Genomic DNA, 25,007 nt, shown 5'->3' with positions numbered 1-25,007 from the left:
AAGGATCTGTGTTTGCATCAGTGTCTTGCGACTTTCGTTGCTTGTTGGAGCTGTGGAATCAGAAAATACAATATTAAGGCTTTTACACCATGCAAAGAGAAATACACCGACACAGGCTTGTAAAGATTCCCAGAATCATTATTGCAATTCTGTACAGTTTACAAAACAAAGTACACAAATAGCTATTTGGCCATCAATACATCACAGAGACCACCAGCAGGGTTCAATGTGAGCAGTGAACAGGAATTGCTAGCTGGACATCAGCGTATTTATACAGTTTTGTTATAACGATGTCCAGCCTCTTACAAGTTAATCATGTACTGGGCTAGGGTCGCGCCAGGTTTGTTCCTAATATACATATCTCGTGCATGTGGTTTACTTTTTAATACATTCACTAACAAACACTATTATTCTCTAGGTTTAACTTTACACTCTTTACACATTGCTTTAATACAGGTCAAACAGATGTCGTGTTTAGATAGCCTTATTGTTCTTGTATACCAGTAGGTTAACATCGCCGATTCAAGTAATCCCCTGATCCCGAGGATAACAAAGGACAAGGTCTACATGACCCTAACATGTAGCCTGCAGGCAGGTTGGACATTAACTCTCCTACAGAGGTTGCAGAGGTTAAAGCAAGAACAGGAGAACACAGGTCGGCCATTTTAGGCCACAGGGTGACTTTGCACGATAAACTAAAATGGCGGCTTTAACCTAAAATGGAGGCTTGATTCACTTAAGGTCACGACCTTGCAATACGGATTTCCTCGCAAAGCGACTGGGTATAGGCCAACATATACAATGAGGATGAAACAATATTATATCAGTTTTAACAGAGCGTGTTTCACTTTGCATTGATGCAGAGGACCTGGTTTGTTTTTCTGGTTTGTCAGTTTCTTCTTTTTTGGAATTTCAACTGAGACTGCATCTGAAACCAAGTTTATATAATGTCTCTTTCGTTGTTAGTATCTTTTCCATTGTTGTTTTCTCGCATAGTTTCAGTGATATTTTATCATTGCATAGTTTGTCTTCAAAGGTAACCAGCTCAATGTCTCTGGAGCGTATTTGGTTCAGATTCAGAATTGCTTGGAAGAGTATTAAAATGTTTGCTCTGTTCAGCACCAATTGTGTGGGTCTGTGAATTATATTTTCTATCTGCACACTGTGGTTTTCTGTTTGTCGAAATGGATTTGTGAATATTTGTTGTGATAGTTCTGTGGGTTCTCTTTGAATTTTCATGTCGGTTCTTTCTTGCACTAATCGAGCTACAGAATATATGGATCAGCACTATTCCTTTTTACATTCGACAGCGAAATTGTGGAGATTTCATCATGTTTGTTTGTTTGTTTCTTTATTCATAATGTGCTCCATACCCAGAGGCAGCAGGGCGCAGCAGGAAAGAGAATGAGAAGCTTACAATGTTACAGAAATATACACTAATATACACATATATACAGTTGTGCAGAATTAGGCATGTATACACATATATACAGTTGTGCAGAATTAGGCATGTACAGAAATTACAGAAATATACGATATACAATATGGTATGCAATATAGTAACTGGTGCAACAGCAAAATACAGTGAAAAATATATACAGCAGAGATCTGTGTGTGTCAGGATTACTACGGGTAGAAGGGTAGCAAGTGCAGGTACAGTGATAGTTCATTGTCCTAAGCTTGAGTAGACAGGCTAGGGATGTTGGCATTCAGGTGTTTGATGAAGTTCCTTCTGAAGTGTGAGTAGGGTTGGTCAGCTCTCAAGTTATGAGGTAAGGAATTCCAAAGGGTAGCAGCTTTCACGGGGAAGCTATTGCCTCCAATAGTGGAGAGTTTAAATCTTGAGATTATCAGGCAGTTAGAGTTCATGGTTCTCGTCTGTCTGATGGAAGTCTTCCTCTTTAGTTTGTCCATTAAGTAGATGGGAGCAGCATTATTAAGGGCTTTGTGTGTTAGGGAGACCATTTTCAGATACATTTTGTTCTCGGTAGAGAGCCATTTATGTTGGCGTCTAGTTACAGTAATGTGATCTCTTTTGTTTATGCCAAGAGCGACTCTTAGCGCATTGTTTTCTAGGATTTGCAGCCTTTTGGTAATTGATTTATTAGCACCGCTATAGAGAGCATTGCAATAATCGAGTCTGGAGAGTATGAGGGCTCCCGCCAGGATCAGGCGGCTATCATTTGATAAGAATGGCCTGCCTGCTCTGATTAGTTTACAAGTGTAGGCGGTCGTGGATGCTAGTGAATTGACCTGTTTATTGAATGACATGGTGGAATCCAGATAGAATCCGAGAGTTTTTACCTCACTTGAAACTTTGATGATGTTGCCATCTATGTTGAACGAGGCGTATTCAGAGAGCCTAGTTTGTTAATGTTAGCATGCGTACCCTGGATGATTAGCTCTGTCTAATCATCATTCAGGCATAGGCCATGGGATGCCATCCATGCCTGAATGATGAGATACACCCTGTTCACCAACTCTCTGTCCTTGCTATGATCCCCTGAAAGTGGGAGGAGAATCTGAGTATCATCTGCGTAGTTGGTGTAGGTGATACCCAGAAGGTCCAGATCGTCGAACAGAGGTTTGGTGAAGATGTTGTATAGAGTTGGGGAGACACAGGAGCCCTGGGGGACTCCACAGGTGATAGGTGAGGGGACAGCTGCTGCTGAGGGGGAGAACACTCTCATTGTTCTCCCGCTCAAGAAGGATTCAATCCATTTGATAGCTTTGCTTGAGAAATGTGCTGCTGTGTCCAAGTGTCTACATAAGACCTTGTGATCCACAAGGTCGAATGCTGCAGAGAGGTCGAGTAGGAGGAGGAGAGCTGTCTTTCCCTTATCCCTCAACTCATCTATTTGGGTCTTTAGATCGATAAGGGCTGTTTCCGTCCCGTGTAGTGGGCGGAAACCCGATTGTCTGGATCCGTGTAGTTTATGGAATTCTAGGTATTTTTGGATCTGGACGTATGCCATTTTGTCCAAGATCTTCAGTAGAAACGGTACGGTGGTGATGGGTCGATAGTTGGTGGGGATGAGAGGATCTAGTGAATGCTTCTTAAGGAGGGGGAGCACCCAAGATTGTTTTAGATTGGACGGGATAATGCCTGAGGAGAAAGAGGCGTTTATAAGTTTGGCGATAAATGGTGATAAGTCTCTGGCTGCATCTTTGATTATGTGTGCAGGGCAGATGTCACCTTTGCAGTTAGAATGTTTGAGTGATAGTATGATTTTCTCAACTTCCAAGGTGGTGGTTTTTGTAAAGGAGAATTTAGTAGTATGTGCACTAGGTGTGGCGTCAGGCAAGGGTTTGGGTAGGCTGATAAGATTTAAGGAATCTTTTTTTAGTTGGATTTTGTTTTGTAGGGTATTTATTTTGTTAGCTAGTGCCTGTTGGATATCTGCGCACTAAGTTTGATCCTTATTGCAGGTATTCGGTATGGAGAAGAGTTCCTTCATACTTGAGTTGGAATTGGCAATGCGGTCATTGTAGGAATTCCGTTTGGTTACGCAGATTTCCTTTTTGTACTGTCGTGAGACAGTGGTGAGAATAGCTTTGTTCTCCATCTTTTCGTTAGGTGGGCATAATTTCCAGGCGGATTCACATTTTCTCTTTTTTAGGTGGAGGGCCTTAAGTTCAGGTGTAAACCATTTATTTAGATGTGTTTTGGGCTTGCTGGTGCAGAGTTTTAGTGGAGCTATTTTGTCCATGGTGTCCAGCATGATTTTATTGTATTAATGAACCAGGGTGTTAGGGTCTAGATTATCTGGTAGTGCATTTAGTGTTGGGAGGATGGCTAGAATAATTTTTTCCACTGTTATATTTTTCCTATTTCTTGTTAGGCAAGGAGGTGCTAGAGGCCCGGCTATAGTGGGTGGTCTAGATGTCAGTATATTAAAAGAGATCAGGGAGAGGTCGGTCCAAGGTAGCAGAGAGATGGACGAGATGACCGCTGAACAGTTAGCATCGGCAACCCAATCTAAGGTTCTTCCCTTCAAATGGGTGGAAGAGTTAACTTTTTTGGGATAGTCCTAATGATGTGATAGTGTTGGCTATGGTTAGTGCGTGTGCGTCTGTGGGGTCATTAAGACCTAGGTTAAAGTCACCTAGTAATATCATTTGTGTTGTGGTTTTGGCATTATTGGATAGTAGGCTATGCAGATCCTCCTTGAAGGACCCGAGAGGGCCGGGTGGTCTGTAGACTAAGTGGATGGTAAGTGATTGGGTGTTATTTATAGGGAGTCTGGCGGTGAGGGATTCACACGATTGCAGAGTTTGGGTGGTTACTTACCGTAGGGCAAGGTTTCCCTTGGATATGATGGCAATGCCGCCGCCACGGGTGGTGCCCACACGGTCCTGTCTGGATATAGTATAACCGTCTGGGATGGCCAGCATTAGAGATGGTCCTGCACCGTTGTGTAACCATGTTTCCGTTAAGGCAATGAAGTCTAATTTAGCTTGAATGATAAGATCTGCTATGTCAAGGGCATGAGCGACTGGCGATCTTGTGTTAAGGAGTGATCCTTTATAGGGATGGGCATCAGTTTTTATGCTGAGATTCGAAGCAATGATTGGTTTTGTCTTAATTCTAGGAGTAATAGGAACTTTGGTGGCTAGGGGGGGGTTCGGTGATAGGGGGCACTGAGTTCTCTGGTATAATGGCCTTTAGTTTCATGTTTGGTGGTGGAGAGGAGTCTTCTCGGCGGCTCATACTATTTTGTGAGTCGGGCGCGAAGTTTGTTGTTTCTATCGGTGATAGAGCTTGGCAAGGAGGCGAAGGTGATAGGTCCTTGCCTGCAGTAGTATCTTGAGCAGGCGGGGTCAGAGAGATGACTAGTATTGTCTGATGCATTGGGCGCTATCTCAAGGGGGGACGCCCTGATGTGGATATCCTGTCTGAGAATGTCCGGTGACAGGGATAAGGCCATTGTGCAGAAAGTGATTATTGAGCGTAACATTTTCTGCGGAGCAAACAGGGTAAACTAATGCAGGCAATGGTAAAGCAGTTGGCCAGTTGGGGTCCTTTCCAGGTAAAGCTAGTAGTTAAATCAAGTGGGGTAGGGAGAAACCTAAGTGGCGGGTTACAAATGGATAGAGTTATAAGTACCGTCTCTAGGCACTTTAGCAATGAAGCTGTGAATTGCGATCGTTCGGATTTATGAACAGCAAGATATGTACTGTGCACCTAAATAAGCAATACCAACAAATTGTGATGAGGGTGAGTGCGCATGAACTTGTGGAATGGTCAGAAAATAGCAACTTGTTAGGTGCGCCGCAACATGCATCACAGAATCAAACGATACAATAGGAGGTCAATAAAAAGTAGTAGTTTAGTAGATTTGCAGTATGGCTGTAAATATAGAGTTCTCAGGTAAGCATGAGTATGCTGTGTGCAACTATAAAGGGCACATCAGTCATGATATGTGCAAGGGGCAAGTATGCATTATCGTTGGACAGTAGTCAGAAGACAATATATCGCGACTAGCTAGGTATGCCGCTGCAGGGTTGTGCAGACTACTGTGCTATGCGATAGTGTGCTGCACTGTTAGGGTAAATGTAAGTAGCCGTATGTAAAGGCGGAGGATACCTGATGCGCATATAATATCTAGATGAGGCACTCGTAGGAGCGGACATCAATACAGGTAGTTACATTCCACAAGTAAATGGTAGAGTATGCAGCATGGCAGTATGACGATACGGTCATTTTTAAAGTTTTAAGTATAGATATCTCTCATGTGACGGGTTACCTTGAATGAGTGAGTCTGGGGATGTCCGACCAGGGGTTCTGGCTAGCGGCGTAGGCGGCTTAGGACAGGCACAGGACAGGTGTAGTCCTTAGAGCACGGTCCTTCGAGTGAGGATGGCTAAAGCCTCATGGTTGCTCATAGGTTGCAAAAAAAGACGCGGACAGCCAATCAGGCGGCTGTATGTTTGAGTGACTTCACGGGAGCTCCGAGGCAGCTCACACCAGAATGGAGGTGGCCATCTTGGAATGGAGGATGCCACGTACACTGTGATGGTGGTGTGGCGTAAAGCCACACCACCTCCCACGTAGCGGGCGGATTCAAACGGATTCAGGCAGCAATATTAGTTGTAGTGGCACAATCCTGTATCATAGTGGATGAGGCAACAGGATGGAGATAAATGAGTAGGTTAAGACCTGTGGCTTACCTACTGTGCCGTGTGCAGGCTGTGTGCCTGCATCGCGATGGTTCATCATATGTTACGTGATCTTTTGTGTCGTCGCTTGAATAAGTCATTGATCCGTCTGTAATTTCTTCACACAAAAGGATGGAGCTGACAGATTGGCTCGGTTTGTATTCATCGATTAATAATAGACTTGAATCGTTTATTTGGCTTTTTGTTTTCGTGGCTTCTTGTGCTGGTTGATCCTTGTGCGTTGTTAGGTTGAGTAGACCGTCTAGTGTCGGGGTAGGTTCTTTATAATTTGTAGCTGTGGCCATTGTTGGTTTTTTTGATGTATTTTTTGTGGCTGACACTGATTGTGTCATCTGATTCAGTGTGGCATTCTTCGCTTGGTTTTTTGGTGTGTTTTCTGCGATGGGTTTCGGGATTGTGAGGTTTAGTAGAAAGGCTCTTGAGCCAGTTTGTTTTGCCGTATGTTTGGTTGTCTTTTTGGCAGATTCTTTGGAAGTTTTCTTTCCTGGGACAAAGATCTGGAAATTGTCTTTTGTGGTTGTTGTTTCCGGGTTGTCTGTTGTACTTGTTTTGGCTTTGTGGACAATTGAGAAGTTTGCAATTTGGTTTGGTGGGGAGGCAGGTGCTGTTGATGGGGTGTGTCTCTGTCGTTCAAGGTCAATTTTTCTGGTACCAAGCAAACAGGATAGATTTATCCGTTTGTTCTTTTGCCGGATTCTGTGTTGTAGGTGTATTTAGTTGTTGGCTTTTGAGCCATGCCATGAGTTCCTTGGTTAATTGAGTTTTCTCCTCTCTGTCTCCTCTTGCAATCTCGAAGAGTCTTTGTTGCCAGATGCGAGATTGTTCGGCTTCTAAGTCTAGGCGTTTTTCTATAGGTGTTATGAAGTCTTCTGTGTGTACTTGGTTTGAATGTATCACTGCCAATAATGTTGCTTGATCTCGTATGTTGTCTTTAGTTGTATCATGTAGTTTGAGAAATGGTATCATGGATTTGGAGACCACTGCCAGTAGCATGTTTTGAAGTTCTAGCATTGTTGTTGGTAGTCTCTGGTTATGGATGTCATCATTTATGCCACTATTCTCTTTAGGGGCTTCTGTTATGGGTCTTGGGAGCTTGCTGTCACTTTCCTGTGCTGGGGTGTGGAAGGACTCTTCGGCGTCGTACCTAAATTGCATTGTTATCTGTTCCTTTTTTATCATTGGATGTGGTGGGTCTCTGTTTGAACGTTGTTTATCGCAGTTCTGAGCATTGGTGTTTTTAAACGAGGGCATGGAGATACAATTCGATGTTGCTGATTGTATCGAATCACCAAAGATTTCTTTCCTTCTTTCCACACTGTTCATGATGGATTCTATTTCAGTAATGTCTAATGATAAGCGCGTGGCCTTTCATGTTGTTGCGTTAGGTTGGTGAGGTAAAGATTTGTTGAATAGTTTTTGAGCTGCATGGGTTTGGAGCCATTGTAGCTTTGCTAATTTTGCTTTTTCTCTCTTTGTCATCCCGGGTGTTGACAGTCTTGAGGTCTGGGTTGGACTTGGTGGATTTACTGATTTCTCAGGTACAGGGTTCGTATTTTGCAGCAGGTTTCTTGATGATGAATCATTAGTTGGATTGCCTGTTTTTTGTTTAATTCCTTGATCGTTGCAGAGTTCTTTTATAGCTAACGATGATGGATTTGTGAGGGTTTTTGCAAGGTTGGATTCTGTTGGTATCCCGTTGTAGTGATTAATTGCATTTGATGTTTCGGGTTGGTTATTGGTCTGGTAGTCCATGGATTGGTTCTGATTTTTGTCTGTGTGAACTTTAAGGATTATTTTGTCACTTGATTCGCCCTTCTTTGGTAGTTGTGGGTTTCTGATTGGGTCGCATTTGATTGGGGTCTGGGATTCAGGTATACTTGTCCTTTCCAACTGAGGAGTTGTTTCACTCTGGTTTCCTGGGTCTGGGTTTTTCATTAGATCCCATTCAGTTGGAGTGAGGGCTTCATGTGATTTCTGAAGGCTTATCTTTTCCAGCTCGGCAAGTTGTTTGGAGGGTTCGTGTTTACTTGAGTTTGTTTCCAATTTGTTTTGGAAAGATCGATTTTCGGAGCCGGGGTTGTTTAACTTCTTCTTTTGGAATGCTTGTTCCATCGTTGGTTGCAAGGAGTCTGTACCGAGTTTTCCCCTTAGTCTTGTATTTGGGCCCATCGTCTGTTGTATTTGCATTCCAGTCGATGTAGGCATTATCCAATCTGTGATGTTATAATCTGTTTTGGAGATTGGATGGCACGTTTTGGGTTTCTCAGGGGCGAGATTCAGGTTGTGTGGTCCTTGCGATCTCTTGGTATCGTGGTTCTGAGCGTTGGATGAAAGGGGGGGTCTCCAGCAGTCTCCTACGCTCAGTGTGGCTCGAGCAGTCTTCACTGGATTATGGTGGTTGTTTCAGAAAGTACTGTGATGTTTTTGATCTCCTGTGTCAGAGATATTTGTACAGTACTGCGCGGGATCAAAGGGGAGAAAGCCCCTGCAGTCTCCGGAACTCTGATGAGTCCAAGTGTTCTTGTGATGAGTTTCGTCTCTTGTGGCTCCCGAGTCTCTTGTTGCAGATCTAGTTGTGTAATGCTTTACAGGATCGAAGAGGAGATGGCCCCTGCAGTCTCCTGTGCTTCAAGGGAGCAGAGTATTCTTGTGTGTTCTGTTTCTTGTGGGTCCCGTACCGCTTGTGGCAGGGGTGCTCATGGATCGCTGGACAGGATCAAAGGCGGGAGATCCCCTGCAGTCTCCTGCCTTCTAGTGAGATCAGGTGGAGCAGCTATTGTTTGCGACGAGTGGTGAGGTGTGATGGTGTGATTGTGGTGAGTTTCGTCTCTTGTGGCTCCAGAGACTCTTGTTGCAGAACTAGTTGTGTAGTGCTGGACAGGATCAAAGGGGAGAAGGCCCCTGCAGTCTCCTGTGCTTCAAGGGAGCTGAGTATTCTTGTGATGTGTTCCGTTTCTTGTGGATCCTGTGCCTCTTGGGGCACGGGTGCTTGTGGATCACTGCACAGGATCAAAGGGGGGGATCCTCTGCAGTCTCCTTCCTTCTGGTGAGATCAGGTGAAACAGCTATTGTTCGCACTGAGTGATGAGGCGTGATGTTATGATGTGGCGTACTCTTTAGATTTTCAGGGGTATGGCGTCTCTCATCAGGCACCATGCAGTGTTCCTGAGGTTGTTCCAAAGGCTGTGTCAGACAGGGGAATAGTGGCAGGCTCTGTAGTTTTTTGCACCCTGGGGAGGTGTGTAGTGACTATTAGCAGACTCTGCTCGTGATGTGGCGAGCTGTTCGAGTTTCAGGGGTGCGGCCTCTGTCAGCGGGCACCATGCAGTGTACCAGGGGCTGTTCCAAAGGTGGCGACAAGGCAGGGGAGGAGCGGCACACTGGGAAGCTGTGCCGTGCCAGTGAGCAGACTCCGCTCAGCGAGGGTTTTGCTAGCCGACAAGCGCGGCTCCCGCCTGTGGAGGTGGAGTCGCAAGTTGCCACTGTGCATGGTGGATCACTGTTGGGCTGTAGACGAGTCGGTAAGAAGCATGTTAGTTTGTATGTGCTGGAAGGCTGGAAGGTAGTGCTGAGTGCCAAGATAGCCTTTGCTGAGAGAGGGTGAGGTAGCAGTTAGATGCAAGGGCTCGCTGTTTAATTCGAATGGCAAGGAAAGGGGAGGGGGGAGGAACAGAGTGGCAGTTCCTCTGCTGTCGAAGGGCACGGCTCGACAGGGGGGAAAGCTGTCTAGCTGGGTGGACAGAGGGACAGGGGGGTGTCTTGGCACTCACCGTGAGGGCTAGAAGAGATCCCAAGGAGAAGTTCGAGACAGACAGGTGCCAGGGGCCTGGTGCCAGGTGCTTTCACGATGTAATGCTTTGGAGTAGACCTTGGGCTCAGAGTGCCGCTGCAGAGCCTGCAGAGCCGAAAGATCGAAAGACTCTGCAGCAGACTCCGCGGCCGATCCGCGGCTTCCTGGGTATTAGAAAGAGTTGAACAGTGGCAATAGAAAGAGGACAAAAAAGGGTTGTATGCCTCTCAAAGGGTACTGGAGCAAGAAATACAGCGACTTCCTCTGTCAGTTACCGAAAGACTCTGCAACAAACTCTGCGGCCGCTCCACAGATTCCTGTGTATTTTCAAGAGTTGAACAGTGGCAATAAAAAGAGGGCAGAAAAGGCTTGTGTGCTTCTCAAAGGGTACTGGAGCAAAAAAAATACAGCAAAAAAGTCGAAAAGATTATGTCGAAAGTCATAATGTCAAAAAAAAATGTTTACTTTTTTTAATGTTTTATTTTTTTATTTACATTTTTTTGGGTTCCGCAAGTAAAAAAAAAGTGGTAAAACAGAAAAAAATACTAAAAAGGGGAGTTTTGGGGGGAACCCCCCCATTTCGAACAAAAACCAAACAAAAATAGACATTTGAAAACATTTTTTTGACTTTTTCTTTTTTCGACATTATGACTTTCGACATAATGTAATTCGAAATTATCACTATAAACCGCTCAGCGGAATAGCGTTCCATTGTTTGGCTGCTAGGACCGGGAAGCTGGATACGCCTGCTTTTTTCAGGGAGAATTTGGGGATGGAGAGGCAGTGTGAGTACAACGTTCTGGTTGGTCTGGAAGAGGTGTGTTTGGAGAACTTGTCTGCCAGGTAGTTGGGGGCGTCGTTGGAGAGGCATTTGTGGATGATGACAAGGGATCTGACTGAGATTCTGTCTCGTACAGGGAGCCAGTGGGCACCTTGTCTGAGCTAGAGATGTGCAAGTGTCGCGGGATACTTAGAGCGGCTCTGAGGGCATTTTTCTGAAGCACCTGTAGTTTGTTTAAATTGTGTTCTGAGAAGCCGAAAAAGAGGGTGTTGCAGTAGTCAATTTTTGAGAGCACTCGCGCTCTGGCTAGAGTGATGCAGCTGGAGGGTGAGAGGAAGGGTTTGCAGGCATTGATGAGCTTATTAGTTACAGGCTTCCAGCACCCACGTGGATGTGCAATGCTCATTTCATTGTGACGGGCTCTTACACTTCAATTAACAATAAAAAAGCACTTCTCTCCATGTTTGATGGATACATTGTAACAGCAGCCATTCAAACGGCTGTTGTCGCACTTAAAGAAAAATGCATGCTGCTGTAAAAAGTACCCTGTCATACTTTGCACAACCTCCCTGTGCCTGTTCCCAACAGGTGCTGGGAATGTGGAATGTGGAACATGTCTGCCCATTTCAAAGGGAACCTTGTTTGTGAATTCAGGGAGTGCAATGGAATCTAAGTTTTGAGAATCTGGCCCCTACTTTCTTTTTCCCTCTAGGTTAATACGCCTGTTAGTGGGAATGGGATAATGCTTTTTTGTATAATTGCCAAGCACAGTGATGTGCTTTGCCTCTGACTGCCCTTACTGCATGTTTTAATTAACTGTGATGTCATTATTTTAGATATTGTGTTGGCACTACATCATAATGCAGCAACTGCTTGAACAATACTTCATGTCTGTAGGAATTAAGGAGTTTCTGATCATTGTCACTGTGTCATAAACTCACTGTCAATTAATTTGAAATTTAAATTGAAGCCACTTCCCTTAGTCAGAATTACACCACCATATTGAGTTCACGCTGGATCATCTCTCTACAAAGTCTTGTGGTGTGGCGTTTAAATAAAGAAAGCTTCTTCATTATGTAGTTGTTTTCTGATGCCACGGCGTATTTACGGTCCGCATGCACACTCCTGCGAAAGTGGAATGCTGTGAATGGAACCTAATGAGGCGCTGAGCTTAAACAACCCATGAAATTGGGACCCAGTATTTGAACTGTATATAGATATCAACCAACTGTATGTCAGAGATCTCCTAAATTGATGAGAAGAGAAGTAAAAATGATATGAGAGACCACTTTGACAAGGATAACAAGCAATGGGGTGTGCTGATATTGACAATGATGCGGAAATGAATAGAAGAAATGCCCTTATGAAGAGTTATAAATATCGAAACATGTGTTGGCTGTACAGGGTTATACAATAAAACATCAGGGAGTAGCAGCTCTGTGATTTTTAGACCATATAGATTTGTATTGGTTTGTGGCGCAGGTAGCCAGTTATGTCATTATACAAGTGTGTATGTTATTAGTAGTTGGAGACAAATTGCCTCATGGACATTTTTCCCCTAGAGCTAACACTGTGCCCCATTAGCAATATAACACACATTGGCCTGGTATGAAAATTCATAGACATGGAAGCATATATGTGCACTAGCGTAATATATGGCCTAAATCAAATATATTGCAAATTTGCAGTGGACCAGTGCAAACGCTTCCATAATGAGACCCTAACTGCTCTTTTCATCAAAATCTCCCTCAATAAACTAAAGTCCCCCTTTATCTACATTAGGGACCAACCTCCCTGAAAAGTGATCAATATTGCCTTGTCTTGCATTTCTGAAGTTGAATTATTCATAAATGCAATCATTGCATTTAATCGAGAGGGACATCAAATCTCTGAAGAGTAAAACCCACAGAGGATTTCCTGAGAGCCACAATTAATTTAAGTGAGAAAGAAATCACCTATTATGAATTTAATTGGAAAAATTGCATATTCTTTGGCCAATGTCTTTTCTGTAAAGTCAAAAATGTTTTTTTTTCATTTTTGTGGGTTAAAATTCCTCATCCTAGCTTATACTACACTTGTGCTGACACCGCTGTTTGTGACATGACATGCAAATCTAATGTGCCATTTTTCTTTTGACCAGGAAGTATTTCCATAGTCGCTGAGAAGCAGAGCACAAAGGAGACTCCTACCTATGTAAATGTTTGATCCAAGGACACCATTACTTATCGACGGAGCTGGAATTTTTTTAATTCTTCAGACAAAGAACGGAGTTACAGCTTTAAGCCTGTGCATGTGTACATGAGGACTACACAATGAGAGGAGCTTTCACTGTACAGGACCCTGGCGTTTTGAGGACACTCCCCACCTCCACCTTTTTCTTTCAGTTCAGTTGTGTTTGTCGAAGATTCATAACTGTGCAGGCCAAGAATGTGCATGCTTTTTAAACTATTCTTGGCATGTCTCATAGGTTGAACTGCCACAATCATGCAATAGTGGGGCAAACACCGTAACCCTGCTAGTCAATTCCAGCGCATAGCATTCCAGACAAGACAATGCTGGAGAACACAGAACAACACGAGATATCTACATTTTCTTCTGTAAATTGTGTCTGTGAAGGGATTGGGAAGAAAAACAGCTTCATTTGTCATCATCACACACCTCAGAGACTTCTATCCTGCATGCCCTTGTCTGCAAAGGTGAAAAAAAAGAACATGGTTCAGAAATCAACATTGGATCCACCAACTTTTGGAAGGAAAACAGCACCTTAATTAAGAATAGTTTCACATGATAGCCGCACTCAGGGGGAACTGACAACACACCTCGCAGTCGCACATTGAAAGTGAATTAAACATTAGCTCCGTGCGTCTTCTCGGCGCAGCTCTTGGATGACAAGGCAGAACACTTAAGGTGGCAGCGGCCTTTTAGATTTTTCACTGCATTTTTTGAAACACATTCCTGACTTTGCGCTGTTCATTATCCTGCAACGTGTCAAATACTTTCAGCCTGTCTCGCTCTCTGTGAAGTCGACAAGGCGAGCCTTTTCTTTTGTTTATGAAATTATAATATAGTATCTGACATTCCCTGTGCCCTTCTGACATAAAACATTATTATAAGTGACATAAAGAAAGTTGTACACCCATATCTTCAGAAATGTACAATAGACTCACCACTAGTCAAACGTAATTCACTGGCAACTGGTCAGCAGCTCATCCCGGTACCTTTTAAAAAATCCAGTGGTCTCCTACTTTGGTTTTGAAACTATTTCATATTCTTATGTGGGACACAGTCTGCACACAATGTATCTGGCCAGAATAAAAGGCTGTCACAAAAGCTCAATATTTGTTAGAAGACATCGTAGTCTTTTAAAAATGGTGACTCATCCCCACATTAAGACTAATGAAGTGCTGAAAAGATTCAGGCATAATCTTCCATTCCTTTTATAAATGCTGGAGCACTCGTGTTTTCAAACAAAGCAGCAAACACAAAGTGATGATAAGAATGCAGTATTTTATGAGCTGGGTTTATAATTATGTGGAAACGGCATGTGCCACTTTTTCTCTGAGGACACTGCTAATTCCTATTCATTCACATCACATAATTTCTGTTTTCATGGCCAAGACAATACGCCAATGAACTAGGCTTCAAACGACAAACACCCCATCCAAATGACAAGAATGGATTTCATGATTACAGCTGGTGAGCGAGAGCATAGGACTACGTTTTCATCAGTCAACCCTGAAGTGATTGGAAAGAGAAATGTGTTCAGTGGTGTGGTGTTCCATCACTAGGGGACAGCACACAGACTTTACCCAGACTTACAGCAGAAACTGCTGACAGCATGAACCACATTAAAAAGCTTTTTGACTTCATTGAGTGATGGATGAAAGGCAGTTGGAACATTCTCAACAATCTAAGACTTAATTCCTCCTACTTACTACTTACTACACAACATCTGATGACACAGGCACACAAAGCTCATGGCCCATTTTCTGAAATGATTATAGTTAATCAGGACAGCATAAGACGCCTTCCGGTATTTTTTAATTACCCATTGTCTATATCTTCACATCTTCACACTCAATGACATTGGTAGCTCGTCTCTTCTTACTTTCATGAGCTAAAAACAAATATTCCTTTGTAGTCCAACTGTGCTGCTAGAGCTCCATTTATCACAGGGGTAAAAACGCATTATTTTTTTATTTTTTTATTATTATTGAATATAGTTGAAATGACAACAACCTTTTCAATTTATACACAATAAAATCCAATTTTTCAAAAAGTATGAGCAATAAAACAGACATTATTATACATTTACAGATAGACATCTTCCAAGAAGAAAAGATTTTACAAGAATGGAATAATCACAACCGGATTAACATTTGTGAAGATTAACAGTGCAATTCATTTTCATTCCATATTCAAGGATTTTAAAAAGTTAATGGTGGCAATCCATATGCTTATACATTCAGTTGCAGCTAGAGCAACCTATCTGCTACTGGGATCCATTTGTGCAAAATACTCAAAATGATTAGCAAAATGGGTGCTTCTTAAACTCGAAAGGGCTGGACAATCCAGTAATAAGTGTTGCAAAGTTTCAACAGTAGCTGCGTTTTGACAAAACCTGCACCAATTGAGGTTTGAAGAAAGTTGCTTTCTTCTTGATTTAACCTTCCGAGTAGGCCAATTGTTGAATCGCAACCGTAACATGTCAGATCTAATAGCAGCGGAAGGAGCCAAACACAAGAAGGAAGCGGTGTCTCTATAACGTTTAGGTCCAAATATTACAGAGTCAAAATCTTTGTAAGTTAAGCACTTTACTCTAGTATCAATCCAGTCCATCATATAAACTTTCTTCTTTGCTCGCTCCGGGTGAAATGTGAGAAGACCAAGCGATATATCAGCATTCACCATAATGGAAAGAGCATTTGTGGACCAATGTTTTGGACATACTTCTGATGAGTCAGGTAAGTAACTAGAAATGGAAGATAATGTAGAGTTGTCTCGTGTGGAAAGCAAGCATTTACGTAGTAAGGTGCATAATCGCCAATTATGTAAGGCAGATAATGAGATTAAGCCCAATTCATAGCGCATCAACACTCCGGGAATACACTGTGGTAGATGTAAAGTGGCGCGCCAGAATTTAGCTTCTAATAAATTGAGAAAACCGGAGGGAATATTTTGCGTTTCTAAGCCATAAAGATTAGTTGGGACAACATTTTGATTCCAATATATAATGGCTGCTTTAATTGAAAATTTGCCATATTTGGAAACAATTATTCGTGTTTGACAGATCGCTATAGTTAACTTCTGTTTGATCTTATTCAGCTGCGACTCTAATGTAGGGCAACCGTCAAAAATAAGGCCCAAATAGACATAATTTGGAACTATCTTTATGGGAATTCCCTCAATTTGCCATTCTAACAAATGCTTGCGTAGACCTTTAGGGACCAACGTGACAATCTGTGTTTTGGCAGTGTTTACTACTAATTCATTTTCTTTGAAGTAGCATCAGAGTGCTGACAAAAGATTGCGTAAGCCACTAGGTGTTTTTGACACTAAAACAAGATCATCCGCATACCATAATGCATTAATTTTGACACCGTTCAATTTAGGTGCATCAGCCATTATTTTACCAAAAATCCAGCGTACATCATTAATAAAAAAAGTTGAACAGGGCTGACGCTAAACTGCACCCCTGTGCATTATTGCAATGTGTGTTTCCTTGGTGCCACACAGATCCTCAATTTCGGGCTCTGACAAATTCAGCAGGTCCAATAGTCAATAATACCCATCAGCGTGGATGCATCTTCCCATGGTTGAACTGCACTGGCTCCCAGTCAACACACTACCACATTTGAACCTCTTAGTTAAGCTCATATAGTTTGTAGGGCTCTGCTCCCACATATCTTCAGATTAATGTGAAATAATATTACCTAACCGAAAGCCTTTCTACTAATGTTAAACCTTGGGTTGCTGTCCCACACTTCAAATGAGCCAAAGCACTGGGCCGTGCCTGCCAACTGCTGATAGGAAACATATGGATATTTGCTCCCTATACATGTGGGTAGCTTCACACATCGGTTAACCTAAGTTGAAAGGTGAGAAACTATCCTCTTCCAGTGGTCTTTCTTCCTTTTCCAAAGGTCGCTGTTGTTCCCACGACTGAGGCACCCAATGAGTTGTACTGGGCATTGCTTAACGTTCGGCAGAACTGAAAACCCAAAATGATCCTTCTGTTTTGCAACTTGCATGTTCCGTGTTCCATTAATACTCTACAGGCATTCCAAATCATCAACACAGACATGGAAATAATTTCCCAAAAATAGAGCAGAATGCATCTATTGGAATTTGCATTCCGGCTCCCTTCTAAGAAATTGTCACATGCACATTTGAGTGTACTGCTTTTCCCTACTGTTTACGTTTTAACAGTGCACAATGGGCAGCAGATGCTGTGAAAAGAGCAAACTAAATTCTGCAACACTTTTGAAGAAGAACCTTACTTTAGATGACATAACAATGTTTATGTTTAAAATAATACATAAAACAGTGCTCATAACATAATATGTGCCATAGAAGAATGGGGTGTGTCATTTTCTTAACTCATCAATGAAGGGGATACAAAGTGTGTTGTAAATTCATACTTACAATTCATTTTGATTTCCTGTAGTAAATGCATTGCCATGATAAATGCAACCCAATAAATTCATAAACTGACTGCACTCTGAACCTTTTCAACATTGCAATATATGAGGATTAAATAAAGAAAAGCAAAGCACTGTTTCATATCCAAACAGCTCTTGACGGTGAACATCCGGTGTAGTTACATATGTTTAAGATTAGGCACGAGTTTCATATACAACATAGACACCATAGACTAGTCGGATTGTCATGGCGTGTCTGGTTGATCAGTGTTCACAGGGAATCCGTAGAGGTACAGTTCAAAGAATATAAAGATGGGCACTTTTCCAGGTTTTGTGATTTGTGCAGAGACGTCATGCTTTCAACGTCACACCAGGTGAAAGACAGCCCACGTGCTCACTGCATCACAGGACACTCAATCTCACATTATCACTTATAGATTACAAGTTTGTAGTTGGCTATACAATTCACATTTCAATTCCTGGTCACCTGATAAGAACCAGCACAGACAACCCCTTGAGAAAAGAAAGGATCACATGAGGCCTGGTGGCCCTGGTATAGAACAGAGAATGTGAACATTCACATTCAGCACGCACGTGGTCCCTCTAACCACTTGTGAGCCATATTATGGTTGCTCTTCCCTTTGTAGTGAGGGTCAGAATGCCCCAACTGAGGTGAAGGATTTTTAAGTATAGTTCAATTCAATCTGCACCTTTTCTCAGCACTTTATACGCACATCTGTAAGTGTCTTGCATTTTCAATGTAAGCACTAGAACAATGGTTCATTCACGCAATGCTCTTGGCTAAGACCTATCATGATACATCATGTTAGAATTACATGAGTACACTTATCACACATGACAAAATGATTAGTGATGGGCATCTCTTTGACATAAAAAAAACTCAATGTATTCAATCTTGTAATGATTAAACTAATTTGAAAAACAAACTTCTGATAGAAAACACCTTAATTAGACAAAACACTGCAGAACACTCCCAACACCATTCTGTAGGGGCAACTGAGATCAAGGTTGCCACCAGCCAGTATGCCAGCATGGTATATTCCAAGAGGACTGTTGCTCTTGCCGCATAGCGCCCAACTCCTGAATGGTCAGTGCTAGGAAACTTCCAATCAGTCTTGGCGGTTGAACAAGTAAGCAGAAGGGGACCACCAACCAACACCATGGGAACAAAGATTGCAAATAGGTAGTTCCTGGCACCACTATGTAATTAGCCTTTCCTGTGTCACTCCCACGAGCTCCAGCAGCTTCACTCCAATCTGAACAAATCAAAGTCGGCACATGACATTGGAATGTGACAATGGCTCTCTGAGCAGAACTAACCAAAATCCAATTTCTGGCCTAAGATGACATTTGAATGGCATCAGGGGGTGTATGAGGGCATAGATTCCATGAAGATGTAACACAGGGGTGGGATGGTGTATAGCATTGTCAGTAGGACTGCCATTTCTTCTCATACAATGGCATCATCGGAAGAAAATGTACAGTGACAAGCCAGTGGGGGCAATCTTTCTTTTTTATGTTCAAAAGGGTCATTTAAATATGTGCTGGTTCACATTGTTCCTTTAGATTCGGCTTAAATGGCATTTGTTGCAAAAATTACCATTGCTTCTTAACTCCTCCCCCACATCGACTAAGGCACAGTGATAAATCAAAGTTGATACATTTTTATTGCAAGCAGATATCAACCTAGAACAACAACTGTTGAGTACATTGTGGATTTTTAAATAGAGCAGCAAGGTACTCTCATTTCTTCTGTAACTCAGCTTGAAGACATTTCAGCATCTTTTCTGCAATTCCACTATGCCACTTCACTAAATTCTGTCCACAACAGACATACTAAATTCCACAAATCTACAGAACCTGTTCACAAGTTCATGATTTGTTCCTAAGTGAAATGCTTCTGGCTATCCCAACATTTCTAACTTTCCTCTACTTCGCATTTCCGAACTCGTGCCCATCTTTGCCAAGAAAGTATTTCTGTGTAATGTACAATAAAAAGGAACTGCAGCACGCCACTTCTATGGAGACATGTACCACGACAGCTCTGAAACAAAGAAGGAAACATCCTAGTCGTTGTGTGTTATATCCCTGAAGTCTAACCTGCCATGGAAGTCAACATTAGCAAACTTATTTTTATAGTAAGCAAATCGAAGGTTTTCATAAGGTATTGGATTAACCGCTAGTTTTAAAATGACTTTTTTGATGTTTTTTTGTTAAAAACAATGTAGTGTAATGTACAATTGCTATTGTTTATTGCTTTTACAATCATATTTATTAAACAGATTATGTCTCTAAAAAATGTCTCTTCACTTTGGTGGGTTTTTGGAACATATGATTAAAAGGTAAATGCATACTGACGCAAAGGAGTGGTCTTTCTAGGCATATATAAGCCATATAAAATCATGTAACTAAGAGATTTCGAATGGTTTTGAGAATATCTCATGGTAATACAGTAAACAGCTGCAGCTATACACGGGTTCTAACTCTGTTGACACAAGTGACATTTCATATACAAAGGAAATGACACAAGATCAACGTCCTGTGATTATGTTTTAAAATGTGTTTCAAAGAAGATGAATGATTGCTGTGTTCCATGCATCCAAGGCCATACTTGACTTACTTCTACAAACTATAAAAGTGCATACCTGTGAACTGCATTGACATATAACTTGGGTTGAAGGTTTCCTAATGTCCTCATTACTAGGGACAGGTTGGCTAAACGTTGAGATACCATTTACCCCTAAATGAAGTTGTGCAATGTCTCTTCCATGAAGCTTGTGAAATTATTTAAAGAAAACATGTGTTCTGTGTACCCATTAGTACTATTTTGGCCTGCTGGGGCTTGTCTTGATATTGGAATATTCCTTCATGTTTTCTTCTTTCCATGTTGTCTAATGTAAACCCTGTGGGTGAAAGGGAAGGAGGAAAAGGTGAGATGATACAAAGACTGGTTTTTAGGATAAAAATAAGGTGACCAGCAAACTGGAAAATTCCCTGGGTTTTAAGGGAAAGGGGCTATATGGTGAACAAAGGGGTGCATGTGTTCATATTAGTCTGGATCAAAGGAATATTGATGTGGAAAAGAGAGAATAAATCCAGCCCATGTGGCCAAGAATCTTTCTGTGAGAACATTGTTATTACCTTCATTACATTCATTGATTGCTACTAGAATTAGTAAGTGCATTCATATGATGAACTTAAGATGTGCTCAAGTATGCCCACATGTGCTTCAGATTAGGTCTGAAATAATTGACTCATATGTACCCATGAGAGCTCAAATTGTAGGATAGATGTGATTTTCTCACACATTCCCCTCAAAGGAGATACAAAATAAAAAAGGAAATTGGTAAATTATGTGTCATGATGGACTCCAGGCGCTAATTGGGGGAGCAGTATTGAACCCACGTTCCTCGCGACACACTGATACTTCCTAATTCAAGAAAAGAAAAGGTTTAGAACGCATTTTTCAAAGGGATTTTTCCATTGAAACCTGCTTATGTAAATCAGGCCCAACGTTGTATTTTTATGTTGGGCTGTTTAGTTTTTGCCTACTATTGATTTTCAGTGGAATCACACGAAGACTTTAACATTTGTTTTTATTCAATGCACAAAACCCAACCACCATTCCTGAAATGTAAGGTGTCACTTTGTGGTACCCCAAATGTACTTACATACATCATTCATCTTTATTCACAGACACATAGGGGAAACATCTGACATAACTTTCTTGAGAATGTTCAATTACTTTTAAATGGTATAATAAATATTCTACTGCACATTATGATTCAAAAGGAAATGTGTTACTGTGTATGTTTCTACAGCAACATGAGAATACTAAATACCTTTTTCAATGATTTACCACTTGTAAAACAATGAAATTCAAACATTGTGTTTGTATGCATTTCTAGAACTGTTAAAACAATAGTCATAGTTTAATTTCCCTCATACACAACTCTTTAGCACCTATGGTATTTTCCCAGGTGTACAGGTGTAGACACGTATCTCAACTGTATATTCCATATCCAAACATTTCTGTTGGAGGAGAGTCCTGACTGTTATTAATATTTCTTCTGAGGAGATCCCTGTTTGCATTTAATTTTGCCTCTGCTAGTACAAAGTTCCAAAGTAATCACACTTTATAAAGAATATGTGATCTTGGCATCCTTCTTGATACCAGGTGTCCTACATTACATTTGCAAATGCCAGCCTCTGAAACAACAAAAGTTAAAAATCACAAAGCCCTACATGATATACTTTGAAAACAGCATTATGAAGTGAAACTAAGAAAAGCAACAACGATTTTCAGGGTGATAGAGATTATAGAGATAATAGGGTTTACACCTTCCAACCTAAATTAACAGATACAAGTAGACCCACAGGTTCTCCGGACAGCACACACAATTCTTCACCAGCTAGTTTAGACACAGATTCTGAAAGTGAAGGATCTTCTACGGATAGAGCACCAATGCGGTAAAGGCCAACTACAATCACACTTACCTAACATGTTGCAGGAACTACAATTATTGCACGTTATGGTCCCCTTGTATATTTCTTTTGTTGTGCAGTATCTCTGACTGAAATCAGACTTGATCAGATGATCCTTCAATGATCTACTTTTGTTATAAGCGAATAATGGAGGTGATGGAAATAATTTAGCTAATGTAGTATCCTGTGCTACTTTGCTGTGAATACGCAAAAAACAAAAAATAAATGTTTTCTTCTATCTGATATGAATGAACAGGTATCTATTGAATAATGAACTATATGAGAGTACTTCTAGTAATTGAATTGAATTCTAAGCAAGATTTGTTTTGCCTTATGCTGTGCCCCATTTTGTACAACAAGGTTTTTGTTGTACCATTTATTTATCACATTTGTTACAATAGAGGTAGTACTATACTAATTGGGAGCACCTTGAAAGCACATCTAACAAATACTGTAATTTATCATATTCTTATAAGAAATAATACAACACAGAGTGTGCCTCTACATACTCAGTATCCATAAGGGAGTTCGGGGCCTTAGAGCAATTGGCAAATTACCAGACAATAATTATGAAAGAAAGCCTATGAAGGGGGCAATAGTGTCATCTTTAATCATCAGGATTATGCTCTTTTGGCACAGAAACAACTTCAGACTCCAGGTTGTTGACACAAAATTGGGCAGAACCCAATGAAAATAAAAACTAAGGCATATAACCAGATTATTCACAAATTGCATGTACTTGTTATTCTTACCGATGCCAGATCTCATATCTTTGTATTGATTAGCCCACACTTACAAATATGTATTTTCTTCCTGAAATACATAAACATTACAATGCCCTACCTGAAGTGAGAACAATACAAAGTGGAATAGGGTGGGTGATGAAAAATGTATCCAAATATATTGACCAATTTCTGGAACCCATTGTGACCAGACTGGATAGATATAAACGTGATTCCACCCACTAATGAGAGAATAGAGTGGAAAGAGGATTACCTTTTGGTAAGTGTTGATTTAAAGGCACTATACACTTTGATAGACATCACATAAGCTATCTAAGCTTTTGAATACCATGTATCGAAGTATGTCAGCCACATACTAGCTACATATGGATATGATTACAGATCTATTAACCTTCACTATGAAGAAGAATATTTTTTAATGGGGGATTGTATTTCCAGACTACAAGAGTTGCAATGGGGACTTGTTAAGCACCACCATTTGTGAACCCTTTTTATGGCACATCATTTTAGACTTGAACCTATAGGACATATTGAGAACACACAATTATGACTTTTGGATGTACCAATATATATTAAGAACAACATAATTGAGACTCGCACTTTCAGTAAGTCAATTCAACATTGTCAGTGACTAGCTGTCGTCAAAAAAGCCTAATTAACAGTATTCAGGTTGTGGAAATTATTAGGGCCCATTGCAACTGCAGTGAATCACACAAGACAGAGAAATAAATAGTACTAATCAAAAGGAGATTCAGAATGAGGGCATATATGGAACAAAACCTATACACAGCAACCCATAGAGCAGGGGAAAAGACTAGAGAGGTACTAACTGCACACAAAAAAATCAGGAACATAAATCTTTTGGTACGAAAGAGAAAGTGAGATGTATCACAGACCATAGTATAGACTGTGCATTACCATTTGGGTTATTTAACAAACACAGGTTGTTACTTATCGTGGACAAGATACTTAGTTCCTACGTTGGCACTAAACCTAACACATGGAAGAGCACTGACAATAGGTAACAAAGTGTGTTCTAGTTATATGGTACCATTGAGACAAAAAGAAAATTGGATAACATCAGGGCTACAAATTAAAGGCTTCCATAAATGTGTATTTGCAGCATGTGGAGAAGCGAGGGAGGATCACCTGGGTGGGAGGTCCTCAGAGATTGGGAGTGAGGTACTCAAAGGCGAAACATGGTATCCCCCTTTCCCTATAGATGACCAACCTAACCCTCCCCTGACCTTTATGGGCTACTGCAGGACCTCTCCCCTCATTTCCCCTCATATAACCCTTGAAAGTACTGGGATGAGGAAGAGAAGACTGAGAGTAATGAACTCTAAAAATTCTTGTAGGGCCCTTATTGATGCCATTCAAGCAATGGCTGATAGCCTCCCTCCCCCTACTCAATCATTGAGCCTGGCTCAACCATCTGCTTCTTGGTATTCCCCCACACTTAAGCTGTTGAAGCAACACTGTTGGAGAGCGGAACAGAGATTGTTTTCTGACCTTGATCCATCTGTAAGGCTAGCTTGTTTACATGCTGGTACTAGTGCAGTCGGAGACTGGATGGCCAACAATTGGCTGAAATTAAATGGCGACAAAACGGAAGTTCGGCTCGAGTTTTAAGGGTCAGCTTTGGACCTGTGATTATTGGCTCTCTTTTTTGGGCCCTTGTCCAGAAACCTCACCAGTCGTGAAGAGTCTTGGGATTAAAATTATGGCTACTGGCTCTTGGAAAGCTCAAGTATCTGCTGTTTGTCAGATGAGTTTTATAAAACTTAACATCCTGAAAAAAGTTCTCCCATTTTTTCCTGCTGCCCTCAGGTCAAAAATGGTTACAACATATATTATGAACTCTTTACACTACTGTAATGCTATCTATCTTGGTCAAACGGAGAGGTTACATCAATGTTTTCAAACCCTCCAGAATGCAGCAGCACGACTCGCTCTTGGAGCCCCTAGACTTGCTCATTCTCAAGAATTGATACATCAACTTCTTTGGCTTCCCGTTAGAATCCAAATTAAGTCCAAGGTTCTGTGCCTTGTCCATCATGCAATTCACAATGTTGTTGCCAAATTTCTGTGTGCCAAACTTGTGCCTTATATTCCAGGACAATTACTGCATTCAACAAATCAATCCTTGCTGTGTGTTCCTAGATTTTGCTGTGCCAGAGCTGGAGGCAGATCGTTTTCAGTTCTCTCCCCCTCACTTTCGAACGCCTTACCTCCTGAACTTTGCATTCTTAAGGAGTTTCTTCCATTTCACAAGACTCTGAAAACCTATTTGTTTTAGTCTGACTTATCATTCTCTCTCTTACTCCCTAGTGCCTTGATATCTTGCGGTCTTTGTGCACTCTTTT

The 25,007-nt window shown here is 41.4% G+C and overlaps 1 protein-coding gene across 5 annotated transcripts in view; it reads left to right on the top strand.

Annotated features, from left to right (window-relative positions):
- LOC138473193 (VPS10 domain-containing receptor SorCS1-like) overlaps window positions 1-20,480 on the top strand; it is a 3,088,785-nt gene extending 3,068,305 nt beyond the window's left edge. For 3 of the 5 annotated variants that reach the window (XM_069611755.1, XM_069611758.1, XM_069611756.1), the window contains one exon: window positions 12,892-20,480. In XM_069611755.1, the coding sequence (XP_069467856.1) occupies window positions 12,892-12,906 (15 nt within the window). In that variant the 3' untranslated portion in view covers window positions 12,907-20,480. The remainder of the gene's footprint in view (window positions 1-12,891) is intronic. The other 2 variants (XM_069611754.1, XM_069611757.1) reach the window with 1 other exon arrangement.
- Window positions 20,481-25,007: the final 4,527 nt, after the last annotated feature.

The sequence above is a fragment of the Ambystoma mexicanum genome, chromosome 8, assembly GCF_040938575.1.
Source record: "Ambystoma mexicanum isolate Mex_15411 chromosome 8, UKY_AmexF1_1, whole genome shotgun sequence".
NCBI classification, from domain to species: domain Eukaryota; kingdom Metazoa; phylum Chordata; class Amphibia; order Caudata; family Ambystomatidae; genus Ambystoma; species Ambystoma mexicanum.
This window is presented reverse-complemented; position numbering and strand designations above follow the sequence as displayed.